General features: G+C 60.1%; 2 protein-coding genes across 4 annotated transcripts in view; both read left to right on the top strand.

The window, feature by feature from the left end:
• DPH1 (diphthamide biosynthesis 1) overlaps positions 1 to 7,563 on the top strand; it is a 50,052-nt gene extending 42,489 nt beyond the window's left edge. For all 3 annotated transcript variants that reach the window (XM_039508224.1, XM_039508222.1, XM_039508221.1), the window contains exons 9-12: positions 2,159 to 2,259; positions 4,516 to 4,594; positions 5,454 to 5,588; positions 7,039 to 7,563. In XM_039508224.1, coding sequence (XP_039364158.1) covers positions 2,159 to 2,259; positions 4,516 to 4,594; positions 5,454 to 5,588; positions 7,039 to 7,143 — 420 coding nt within the window. In that variant the 3' untranslated portion in view covers positions 7,144 to 7,563. The remainder of the gene's footprint in view (positions 1 to 2,158; positions 2,260 to 4,515; positions 4,595 to 5,453; positions 5,589 to 7,038) is intronic.
• Positions 7,564 to 8,960: 1,397 nt separating this feature from the next.
• OVCA2 (OVCA2 serine hydrolase domain containing) lies at positions 8,961 to 10,447 on the top strand. The gene is given in 3 exon segments (XM_039507350.1): positions 8,961 to 9,188; positions 9,288 to 9,470; positions 9,473 to 10,447. Coding segments are annotated over 3 exon segments (639 nt in total). The 5' UTR covers positions 8,961 to 9,010; the 3' UTR covers positions 9,751 to 10,447.
• Positions 10,448 to 12,429: the final 1,982 nt, after the last annotated feature.

Here is a 12,429-nt window from a genome sequence, read left to right as displayed (position 1 = left end):
CCCTCGCAGGAGAGAGCCGGCCCCGCGAGCCCCACGCTGGCCACACAGCAATTAATTCTCAGCTATTTTTAGTTTAGTGATGTGAACTCGGGATTGGTTTTGCTTCCCCTGTCCTGGCCCAGTGCCAAGGGCCAGGCAGGGCTGGGGCTCTGCAGTGCTGCATCCTTGCTGAGTTCAGGGCATGGCAGCAGCTCCCCGAGGCTGGGACTCCACCTCCTGCCCCATCCTGGCCTCATCCATTTCCCACTGGCCCTTCCCCGAGGCGTCCCAGGGCTAGTGCAGGGACAGCACGTAGCTGCTCCACAGCTGGCTAAGGCCGCGGTGACGTGATGGGAGAGAGGCACCTGCTGCATCCCTGGGTGCCCCCGCCCCACATCCCACCGTGCAGCCTGGGATCACGCCCAGAGCGCCCCCCATCACACGGGAGACAAGCTGGGGGGGTCACTCAAGCCCAAGTCACAGAACCGCCCCCAGCTTGGCACAGCACAGCGAGCAGGCAGCTCTTGGGCCGGGGTCGGGGGGGAGAGGCTGCAGGGCTGACATGGGGGCTGCTCTGGGTCAGGGAGGGCAGGGGTCAGAGGGGAGGTGCATCAGACTGGGGGGGCAGCACTGAGTGGGGCTGGGGGGCTGCTCTGGGTTGCGGGGCAGGGCCCAGGGCTGCTCTGGGGGCTCCTGTGGGTCAGGGAGGGCCCAGGGCTGGGGTATGGGGGCTGCTCTGGGTCGGGGGCAGGGCACTGGCAGCGCTGGGGAGGGGAGCGAGAGTGGCTGCAGGCTTTGCTGGGCCCTTCTGCTGACGATGCCGGGGAGAGCAGACCTGGGCCTACAGGAGCTCGGGCCCTCACGGGTCAAGACAGAGGATGCTGCTGCCAGTGGCTTAGAATCATAGACTCTCAGGATTCAAAGGGACCTCAGGAGGTATCTAATCCAACCCCCTGCTCAAAGCAGCAGGGCCGCCCAGAGGGGGGGGGCAAGAGGGGCAATTTGCCCCAGGCCCCGAGCCCCACAGGGGCCTCCACGAGAGTTTTTCGGGGCCCCTGGAGCGGGGTCCCTCACTCGCTCCAGGGGGCCCGGAAAACTCTTGCGGGGCTGGGCGCAGGAGCTTCTTCGCTCCCGGTCCTCGCCGGCGAGGGGTCCTTCCGCTCCGGGGCAGAAGGACCCCCCGCTGGCAAATTACCACCGAAGACGGAGCGGGACCCACCGCCGAAGTTCAGCTCGGTCTTCGGCGGTAATTCGGCGGCGGGGGGGGCCCCCGCCGCGGGTCTTCGGGGCACTTCGGCGGCGCGTCCCGGAGCGGAAGGACCCCCTGCCGCTGAAGACCCCAGGCCCCCGGAATCCTCTGGGCGGCCCTGCAAAGCAGGACCAATCCCCGACTAAATCATCCCTTCTCCCTGGCTGCTGTGGCAAAGGCTATGACGGCCAGAGGGCAGGACAGAGGCAGAATGTCCAGTGATGGCTGTGCCGGGATGGAGGGGACCCTGCTGCGAGCTGCTCCCTCCGAGAGCCTGCTGCAGGCAGCCGAGGAGAAGGCTGCTGCTAACGAGAACAGATTGTTGTCATTGAACAGTAATTACTTCATTAGGCTCAGCTGCGTGTGTTGAGGGCGGAGCTGAGCGAAGCTGCTGTTTGGGGCTGATGGGGTCTGGGCTCCAGCTGCTCTGCTGCTGGAGCTGCACCCCAGTGTCCCCCATGTGCTGTATGGGGGCTGTCCCAAAGAACTGATAGTCCTGCAGAGAGGGTGGGGGAGCTTGTCCTGCTGCTGCTTGGGCTGCTTCTATCTGGGCAGAGAGAAGCCCCCTCTCCGGGGCTCAGGTGGGACTGCTCCAGCCTCCTGTCTAATGGGCCCCAGCCCGTCCCCCAGTAGCTCTCCCTGCTGCAGCAGTGATGGCTGGAGGGACCAGGGGCCTCCAGAGCCTTATGGTATCGACTACCCCACCCCCCATCCCAGGGGTCAGGCCCCCACGCTCCTGAGGTCCTTCCCGGTTGTACTGGGCAGCCCCTCCACTGCTCGTTGCCCCCCCTTTGCTCTGGCAGGGCCTTACCCAGGGTTCCTGTCGGGGCAGCGGAGGCTGCATTGTTCCCTGCCCCCCGATGGGCATTGCCACTTGGGGGCTCCTGAGCTGGGGCTCTCCTAACACGCCCGGTGTCTCGTTCCCCACAGCACCTGGAGGGGCGGCTCCAAGCCCTGGGCCTCCCGTTCGTCAGGGTGCTGCTCTCCGAGATCTTCCCCAGCAAGCTGCAGCTGTTCCCCGACGTGGACGCGTGAGTGTGGGCCTTGCTCTGCCTGTGTCTGCCCTGCTCCCCTGGGCTCTCTGGATCCTGTCTCACCTGCCTCTGGGCCGTCCCAGGCGATCCCTCGCTCCCCCTCCCTGCTGGACCCTGCTCTCCCGCCTCTGCCCCAAGCCTGGCCTGTCTCCTCTGCAGGGGGGAGGTGGGCCTGGGCCAGTGCACATGTGTAGGAGGCACCGTCCTTCACGTGTGCCAGGTGTCCAGTCCATGGGGCTGGCTGGGCAGACCCCTGGTGCCTGGCGCTGCCCCTCTGCACATGGCTGGTTGGACGTGATGGTCTCGTACGAGGCCCCTGTGGCCTCCTGAGGCACACGCTGTGTCAGTGGCATGTGGGCCCATCTCCCTTTGGGAGCTCGGAGGCAGGCGCACCCTCAGGGACTGGGAATGGGCTTAAATCCAGTCTCTGGTTCCTGTACGAGCAGGAGTCTCTCCCCAGGGGGTCGTGGGGCAGGAACCAGTCCCGGTGATTTCATTAGGGCGCTGGAGCAGCGAGGCCTTTGTCTCTACTCCAGGATGTTGGAGTGTCGCTCCCTGGTGTCACCCAGACCCAGGGACTTGTCCTAGCACAGGTGCTGTGTCGGCAGAGCCGGCCCTAGGCAACAGCAGGCCAAGCAATTGCTCAGGGCCCCGACCAGCTTCTTATGATGTGTTGTGGGGACCCCCAATGGGCTGCACCTCCTGGCTGTCAGTGTCTCCCACACTCCCCCAGTGCCGCCCTCGCCGTGGGAGTCGGGTGCAGGCCCCCTGGAAACGCTGGTTAGTGTCAGCTGAGAGCTCAGCTCTGGCTGCTGGAGACTCCTGGGCAGTGGCTTGGGGGGCTGAGGCATAGAGCCTGAGCAGGAAGCCACAAGGCCCCCCCTCCCCATCCCCTGAAGCTGTGGTGGTGAGTGGCAAGATACCAAGCATGCGCTCCAGTGAGGTCCAACATGGCCCCCCCACCCCAGTAGCTGGGGGCAGGACCCAGTTTGGAGATGCCTGGCTGGGATCAGAGGGGCTACCCCCAGGGGACTCAAGCAGGCCCCAGCTCTGGGATCCCATGTGGCCGTGAGCCCCTCCCCATGCCCTAGTTCAGCAAGACGTGTCCATGTGGAGCCACCCACCTGCTCCCAACATGGCCTGTGTCTTGGAGTGACGGCCCACCATGCTCTGTGGGGCAGGCTCTGCATTCGTCTGTCCTCCCCAGGGGTCATCTTCACTCCATTGCTATTCTCCAGGGCTTGTCCGGGCACCATCCCGCGTCCCCTCCCATCCTCTCCCATGCGAGTGTCTGCAGAGCCACCCCTCACCCTGCAGAAGCAGGTCACCCCCTTTCTCCTGGCCATGGGCCCCCAGGGTTAGCAACCTGCGGGGAATGAGCACCATTGCCCAGTGAGGTGCCTGCAAATCTCCCTCCCTTGCTGCAGGAGGTGGTTTGTGGGGTGGCCCCCAGGCCATGTGCCCCAGTGCTCGGGAAGTAGCCTCTCCCAGCCCTGCATGTTTGACCCTGGGCTCTGAAATAGTCCTGGGTGCTGGGGCTGCTTCATGTGACGCTCTCGCTCGGCTGGACTCGGCTAAACATGGTGGAGAACAGGACAGGTTCCTGGTGACGGGGAGGCAGCCCAGGCCAAGCTGAAATAAACCTGCCGAGCACGGTTTGCTCCACTGAGCCGAGCAGGTCGTGGCAGGGGGCGGGCAGCCCCGGGCCCCTGCAGCCCTTGTCACAGTGAGCTGGAGGATCTGGCCTTTCCAAAGGACGATAATCGCTCTGTGGCCTCTGCAGTTTCGGAGCTCCCTCGTGTCCGCTGGGCCCCTCTTCCGCCCTCTGCCCTGACTGGCCACGCCCCTGGCCCCGGCAGCAGCTCCTCAGATGGGGGGGGTGGCCATAAAGGCAGCCACTGAAGGTCCCCAAAGCCTCCACCTTTGCTGCTACTCGGGGCGCCGTGTAACACCCTCCCCAGCGAATGCAGCCCGTGCCCCCCCCACACACACTGGGGATTCGCCCACCCTAGGGAGCTGACCGGGTCTGAGAGGGACCCCCACCGGGGGAGGCCAAGCTAGGCCAGCAACCACAGTGCACCCTGTTGGCCCCCTCCCTGCTGCACTGTTCCTAGCCCGTGGGGTCACCGGGCAGCGTACGAGCAAGTCTCCCATTGCTGCTGCGCAAGGCCCTGCCCAGTGGCTTGGCGGGAGGGAGCAGACCCTGTCTGCAGCTCTGGCCTGAACTAAGTGGCCCCTGTGCTTCCTTTCCAGGTGGGTGCAGGTGGCTTGTCCCCGGCTCTCCATTGACTGGGGAGGAGCCTTCAGCAAGCCGCTGCTCACGCCCTACGAGGTAAGAAGTTCCCAGCAGCCCTCGGTCTCGCCTTGGCAGAGGTGGGACTGGATTCGCCCCGGTACCCAGCACCGCAGGTGGACCCAGCGGACAAGGCTCGGGGCCCAGAATGGACATTCCCTTGGCTGAACTTGTTCCATAGCACAGATCAGGTGCACCTCCGGCCCCACCCAGCTGGCCTCAAGCTCCCCAAATGCCTCCTGCTCCTCCACCGAGGGCCTGGCCCAATGCAGGCGAGTTGTGAGGAGGGCAGAGGCTCTGGGAGCCGGGCACAGACAAATAACAGCAGGGGAATTTTGAGCCTGGCTGTGACTGGGCTGTCCCATCGCTGCAGACAGGGACTAAGGGGCCAGCAGCACATTATTTTAGGGAAGATTTATGGACACGTTTGTAATTCTCTGCCTGGTCTGCGTGACCCGTCAGGTGGGAGGGCCAGTCACAGCCACCTCCACATGCTTCTGCAGACCACACAGAGCGCTGCAGGCTCATTCTCCATGTGCTCCCAGTCGTCTCTGCTCCCCCCACCACATCAGAGCGAGCACCTGGATTGTTCCTAATGCTCTGTCATGATTTAATATGCAGGCGAGCTTCCCCGCAGCAGTGCCCAGCCAGGGACCCCAGCGCTGCGAGCTTCCCCGCAGCAGTGCCCTTTTAGTACCAGCACCTCAGAAAGCTGGAGACTCTGATTGGAGTTTAATGCTCCTAGCCATTATACTAAGTCGTTCAAGTGCATGTGTGGAGCAGTCTGAGCCCCCAGCACCTGCTGAGAGGGGCTGGTACACTGGTCGCTTCTCCATGCGATTCCCCTGTGGAGGATCTGGGTCCTTTGTTGTGGTGACATGACTTTGCACCCATCCAGGCTGCTGTGGCTCTGAAGGAAATCGAGTGGCAGCAGACTTACCCCATGGATTTCTACGCCGGCCAGTCCCTGGGGCCCTGGACAGTCAACCATGCCAGCCAGCAGCCCCAGAGGGGCACCAGCCGGCCAACGCAGGTAAAGGACCTGCAGTGGGGCTGCAAGGAAGAAGGGTCCCTGGGGTGACACAAGCTCTCACTGCTGCCTCCTCCTGGCCCGTTTCTCTCGGGATGATGCTGGGGAACATGGCCACAAATCTGCCCTAGCCAAGGCCTTGGCTCCTCCTGGGCCTCGCCCCTCCCAGTCAGGCGGCAGCACCTTGTGCTGCCTGCACCTGACCACCAGAGGACTCTGCAGGTGCTCAGAGCTTTGTACCTGTTGTATGTGGACAAAGACAGAAACAGGAGGGAGCTGGGCCCTGGCCCGGTACTTTCCCTTCTCTGCCCCCCAGCTGGTGGCCCCAGTACTCCCTAGGGATGGAGGGGACAGTGCCAGAGCCCTGGGCAACGAGACACCAGCCCTTGGGACAGGTTTGATTCCTGCTTCTCCGGGTTTGGGGTTTTCCTGTTGACAAGGAAGCCGCCCCGCAACCTGCAGCCTGCGCTGCCTGAGCTTTGCCGTGTGCTGAGAGCACCACCCAGTGGCTGGTGATCATGAAATGCTTGGTGCTGGTCTAGCGCTCGGCAGCTGGAGCCACCACCCTCCCTCATGCTCCCTGTTGGCCTGGAACGGGCACAGACTTTCACTTAAGGTCATATGGCAAATGGACCCAGGACTTCCAGCCTCAAGCTCCGAATCCGAAGCCCTTTCCGATGGTGGCCCCATGCTGCGGCTGTGTGTGTCAGGAGGAGTCTGCAGCAGGGATGCTGAGCAGCTTTCCTTGCTGTGGCTCCCTCTGGGGTGGAGCAGGCCCAGCAGAGTCCTCTGGGGTCATTGCTGAGCCAGCTCACCCCACTGGTCAGCGCTCCTGCTCCCCACCATGTGTGGCAGGGTTGTGCTTTCTGGGGTAGGCTCAGGCCAGGGCTCCCAGCTCTCGCAGGGTGTGTCACAATATCCTAGCACAAGGGGCTGGTGTCTGGAGGACTTTCTGGGAAGTGATTTAAGGGGCCAGCAGGACTGGAGTGGCTATGAGAAGCAGCTATCTTGTCTGATCGGTATCGGCTGTTCCCGCTGAGAGATGGGCTGAGAGCAGGCGCTCCTCTGAGTTATTGTAGCTGTTTCTGTAACAAGTGGCAGCTGCTCAGCGCCTGTCTGGAGTGTGATAAGCAGAAGCAGCACAAAGGGCTGTGTCACAGCCTGTCAGTTGTTCACTGTAGGGCAATGCAGGAGCATCTGCCTAGGAAATGAGAGGGGAGGCTTAGCATGCCCATAAATCCACCCTGCGAGCATGACTTCCAGCACGTGAGCTTTCTGTGGGGGATGGAAGAGACCAAGATAACCTAATAGGGGCCACAAGGGGAGTGGAGCAGGTGTGTTTCAAGAGCAGCAGCTGGGACTAGGGAGCAGGTGTGATGATAGGATGGTGCTGGCAGAACCCTGGGGCAGGATCCTCTTCTGAATGGTCTCTCTCTCTCTCTCTCGGCCGTAGAGGAAGCTGCCTGAACCTGTGGTACCAGTGGATGCTGGTGTGGGGAAGAAATGCACCGACTGCAGCTGTCAAGACAAGGCCCCATTGCAGCCAGAGCACCCCTGAACCCCCAAGCAATGGGGATATCGGCAGGTACAGCCCTGCAGTTACCAGCCTGGAAACAAGCATTCCCAGCTTTGCTCTCAGGAAGGGCTGTGTCTGACTTCAGAGCTGGTGAAATGGGCCAGATCAACAGCCCTGTAGATTGACTGACTGGCACCCAGAGTAGGCAGCGGCAGGGCCACTCTCTCACTGCCCTGGAGAACCATCTCTCAGTGTCTGGCCATTCAGCCCAAAGTGTCTCCACGGAGGCTGCCTGAAAGGACCAGCTGTAGCAGTGGTTTCGGTGATAGGGACTGTTCCCTGGGCACTGGACTGAGATCTCCCATTGAGGAACAGCTGGGCCCAGACCATGATTAATTTGCATTGCAATGTCCCGTGTGTACTACAGAGAGGTGGAAATGGCCATGCAAAGGCCCTTCAACTCTGTTGGGTTTCGGACATAGTCTCACTAACAGGATGTTGAGAAGCACAAAGTTGGGAACAGTGACACGGTTCCAGTTGTGTTCCGCCTGGGGAAGATGGATTTTAGGCCAACACGCTGCTCTGTTCCCCTCGGTGCCTCAGCCCCAGTGTGCAGACATCAAGGCTCAGCTGGGGGGCAGCAGTGAACCCTAACTTACACACTGTAGTTATCTTGATAAATGTGCCAGTTGCAGTAGAGGGACAGATTCTTTGTCAGTTTGTGTTTCACCTTCCATGGTTTGCAAAATCCTCTTTGAAACTTGGAAATAAAGTGTCCTCCAGCCCTAGAGTCCTTTCACATGTGGGCAGATGTGGACTCTTCTCCCCGGGCCTTGGTTCTACTCACAAAGCAGCCTTCACCTTATTACTGGTGCCTGCCCTGGGCTGCTCCTGATTACATTGATATAAAGGAGAAGTGAAACAAGCCCCTGTCTCTGTCAGAGCTGATGTTAACTTGCCTCTTCTGGGTGGTTGTCTTTGCTCTGTCACCAGTGGTGTTGCTGGGGGTGGCGGTGGGAGATAAAGGGTGCAGGGGCAAAGGATAGAGAGGGGCTCACAGCAGAGGGGGACAGGGCAGACCCTGTAAAAATACTGGCTTTCCAAGAAAAAAAATCACTCAATGGAAGCCAGATGCCAAAGTTGTGTTGCTGCCCCTCTATACCAACCCGCAGCCCCCTGCTATCCCAGCCCTGGGCTCCTGCTGGTGCCCCTCACTCCTGACCCGCAGCCCCCTGCTATCCCAGCCCTGGGCTCCTGCTGGTGCCCCTCACTCCTGACCCGCAGCCCCCTGCTCTCCCAGCCCTGGGCTCCTGCTGGTGCCCCTCACTCCTGACCTGCAGCCCCCTGCTCTCCCAGCCCTGGGCTCCTGCTGGTGCCCCTCACTCCTGACCTGCAGCCCCCTGCTATCCCAGCCCTGGGCTCCTGCTGGTGCCCCTCACTCCTGACCCGCAGCCCCCTGCTATCCCAGCCCTGGGCTCCTGCTGGTGCCCCTCACTCCTGACCCGCAGCCCCCTGCTCTCCCAGCCTTGCCCTGCCCCCCGGCTCTCTCCCCTGCCTGGCACTCTGAGCTAGGCCTGGCCCCAGGGGGCTGCTGGCTGCCTAGAGACTGACAGGCCGGCGTGAGGTCAGCGCGTGTATTGGACCAGCTTGGGGGGCAGGGCCCGTCACCCCAGCACGGGTGCAGCGGGGGCGCTGGAATATCCCCGGGCGCCGGTGGATGAACTCGGGCTCCAAGCTCGGCCCCGGCCCGGGGGGGGGCTGTGCTGGGCCCCTCACAGCTGGACCGCCCCGGCTCCGCCTCTCAGCAGGCGCTGGCCAATGAAAACCCAACGGCAGCCCCGCCCCGAGCGGGGCGCGGGCGTTTCCGGCGGGCTGTTGGGCAGCCGGATATCCGGTCCCGGGGAGCGCCATGGCCGGGGAGCAGCCGCCGCCGCTGCGGCTCCTGGGTCTCCATGGTTACCGCCAGAGCCAGCGCAGCTTCCACGAGCGGACCGGGGCGCTGCGCAAAGCGCTGCGGGGCCGCGCGGAGCTGGTGATCGTGAGCGCGCCGCACCCGGCGGCGGGGCCCGGGCCGGGGCCCGAGCACGGTAACGTCCCGGGGCGGCGGGCGGCGGCGGCGGGACCGGGATCCGGGCCCGGTGCCGCCGCCGCCCCGCTGCAGCCCGCGCCCTGCGCTCTCCCCGCAGGAGCCCGGCCCGAGGCCCAGCCCCGCGCCTGGTGGTTCTCGCGGCCCCGCGAGGAGACGTTCGAGGCGCTGGAGGAGGCGGCCGCCGGCGGCGGGCTGGAGGCGGCGCTGGCGGCGGTGGCCCGGGCCTTCGCGGAGCAGGGGCCCTTCGACGGGCTGCTGGGCTTCAGCCAGGGCGCGGCGCTGGCGGCGACACGCGCTTCCCCTGCCGCTTCGCCATCCTGATCGCCGGCTTCAGGAGCCGGGCCGCCCCGCACCGCGGCTACTACCGGGAGCCCATCGCCCTGCCCTCGCTGCACGTCCTGGGGGACACGGACCGGGTCATCGCCCCCGCGCTGAGCAGAGAGCTGGCTTCCCACTTCGTGGAGCCCGTCCTCCTGAGCCACCCCGGGGGGCACTTCGTCCCCGCCGCCGCGCCCCAGCGGAGCGCCTACCTCGAGTTCCTGGCCAGGTTTCGGGAATGAGAGCGGAGGGACCTGCCCTGGGTGTGGAGGGGAGGAGGCTGAAGGCGCTGGGTTTACTTAGATGCCCCAAGAGGAAGTTGGGTGATGTGATCACTGCCCAGGAGCACCTTCGGGGGGGACGATTTCTGACAGGCAGAGGCCTCTTTAGTCTAGCAGACAAACGATCATAAGATCCAGTGATTGGAAGCTGAAGCCAGATCAATTCAGACTAGATATAAGGCACAAATTTTTAACACGGTAACAACCATTGGACCGTTTTACCTCGGGTTGTGGTGGATTCTCTGGCACGTGGACTCTAAATCAATACTAGATGGCTTTGTAAAAGATACTCTTGAAGTTACGGGTTTGATACAGGAATCACTGAGTGAAATTAAATGTTTTGTGTTCTACTGGAGGACAAACTAAATGATCATACTATTTCTGGTGTTAAAAATCTACAACTCTTATCATAGGTCAGAAGATGTGAAGCCAGGTGGAGTTTTGTCATAGGAGATGGATATTTGGTGATATGATCTATAGTCAATGGAACTCCAGTTGAGCTGTCGTCCGTGTGTCTGCGTAGGTTCCAAAGGTCCCTATGTTCTCCTGCCACCTGGATGGGCTGAGGACAGGGCATTTGCTGCCTCACTTCAGATCCAGAATTTCTTTGGTGAAATAACTCAGGAGAATATTAAACCCTCCCTGCCTTCGCTCTCTACATGTTTCCCATTTTCTGCAATCTCATTTTGTAGAGCATCAAAGTACTAGCATGAGGAGCCTCATAATGGAAAGGCCACACAAGTCTGCTGTGTAGTTTTTCTTGTGGTCTCTATGGAGACTTATCTGGCTGCTCTGAGTGGTATTGATGGGAGTCCCAGATCTTGGCCAGAGAAGGTGTCTGCAGAGACACAGAATGAGGGGTTGGTGCAGAGCATTAGGATCTCACATAGCCTTTATGCTCCAAAGTGTCCCCTCAAAGAAAACCAGCTACTTGGCCAAACTTGGTGCCAAAGCTGGTACTCTCTAGCTCTAGAAAAGATTCCATCTGCCCCTCTGCTGGTGCCAAGGCATTTGGTACATTCCCCTCCTAGCTAAGAAGTTCTTGTGCACATCCAGCCAGGGCTAGATGTAATTTCACTCCTTGCAGTTTGTCCCATATCAAGTGCATTTTTTCAAAGGAAGAGCCTTGAGTGTGACAGTCCTGCTTGCCAAACCTAGGCCAGATCTTTGGCTGAGACATTGTCCTGGAACATACAGTAAGCTTCATTCCAAAAAAAAAAAAAGGGTTGGGGGGGGGAAGAGTTGGGGGCTCTGCTGGGCTTCCCACACTGGTTGTACTAGCCACTTCTGAAGTGGAATCGGCAGTATCTGAGGCCAAGGGTACTTCCCTGAAAAAAGCCTGAGTCAAGAGCTTCTTTTAAAAGGATTCTCTCTGAAAACACCTGTTCCAGAGCAACACAACCCGTGTCTCAATAGAAGAGAGAACATCACAGTGATGACACTGTCCCAGTTCCCAGATGGGATTCATACCCTCTTCGAGGTGCTAACAGGACAGTATTGTGGTCTCTCTGCAGCTGTAGAGCAGGTGAAGAAATCCCAGTTGTTGCTGTCGGGGAGATGATAGTGTTGTTCGGGAATGATCCCTGAAGATCACACAATGCTGCTGATGTATTCATAGATCTAGATGAGGGTAGGAAAAGTCCTGCAATTCTTCAGGGGGGTAGGCAGATCTAGGCTAAGGTGCCTTCGCTTTCTGTGACCCGATTCTGGCTGATAGGAGCATTTTGCCGTCTTGTGGGAGTTGTGCTAACTGCAGGATTTAAAACTAGCCAACATCATGTTTTTTCAGCATTTGCACCCTGACAGGTGGACAGTTCATAGTCGCTGTAGTAAACGGATAAATCATACCCCTGTGACCATAAGGAACAGACTGTGGGATGCCTCTTCCAAAATTGCTTGAGCTAAAAGTCATTCTCCATTATCTCCATAGTACCAAGACACATCCTATGGGTGAGCCAAGCATGGGAGGTGAGAGAACCAGCATTTGCAGGTATGATTGTCTAGTAGAGGATGGTGACAATACAGTGGCAGGTCTGGCTTCAGCCAGCAGAGGGCCATGGTTTGTCTGAGCTCAAGAACAGGTCAGAATCTATCCAGCAGTGGTCTATGCATGCACACACAACTCTGCTGTGAATGTATTGCAAGCCTTGAACCACTGCGTAGGAGGGTGGGCACCCAGGTGCTAGCAGAGATTATTCAGTGAAAGGGAGACCTGCCCTGTCTCCACCTCAGGCATACAAGCTGCCACAACTTTCCCATGTTCCTTCTGAGTCAGGCTCAGCTTTCTAAAGGCTTTTGAGATGGGCTGTAGGGACTGCTGCATGCACAGTAGAAGTAGCGCCGCTCTAAGGAGGTGCTCAGACTCCTTAGTAGCCTGCATTTCAGAGTGAGACAGGCCCAGAGAGAACAGTTAGATGCTCTTGATTTTGGTGTTGCTCATTCCACTGAGCTGCTCTTAATTATGAAAGGGCTGCAGCTGGACAAGCACTTTGCAGAAACCAAGTTTGAGTCAATTCTTTCAAAGATGTAATTTTTCACACTCTGGCTACAAGGGTCTGCAGCAGTTTTCATGGACTAAGAAGTAAGGGAATAATTCCCGCTCCTGATCTGCAGTATAGCAACTGCTTCCTGTCTCGACTG

Source organism: Mauremys reevesii, linkage group 20 (assembly GCF_016161935.1).
Source record: "Mauremys reevesii isolate NIE-2019 linkage group 20, ASM1616193v1, whole genome shotgun sequence".
NCBI classification, from domain to species: Eukaryota; Metazoa; Chordata; order Testudines; family Geoemydidae; genus Mauremys; species Mauremys reevesii.
The sequence above is the reverse complement of the archived record's forward strand: the minus strand, read 5'-3'. Positions and strand labels throughout refer to the sequence as shown.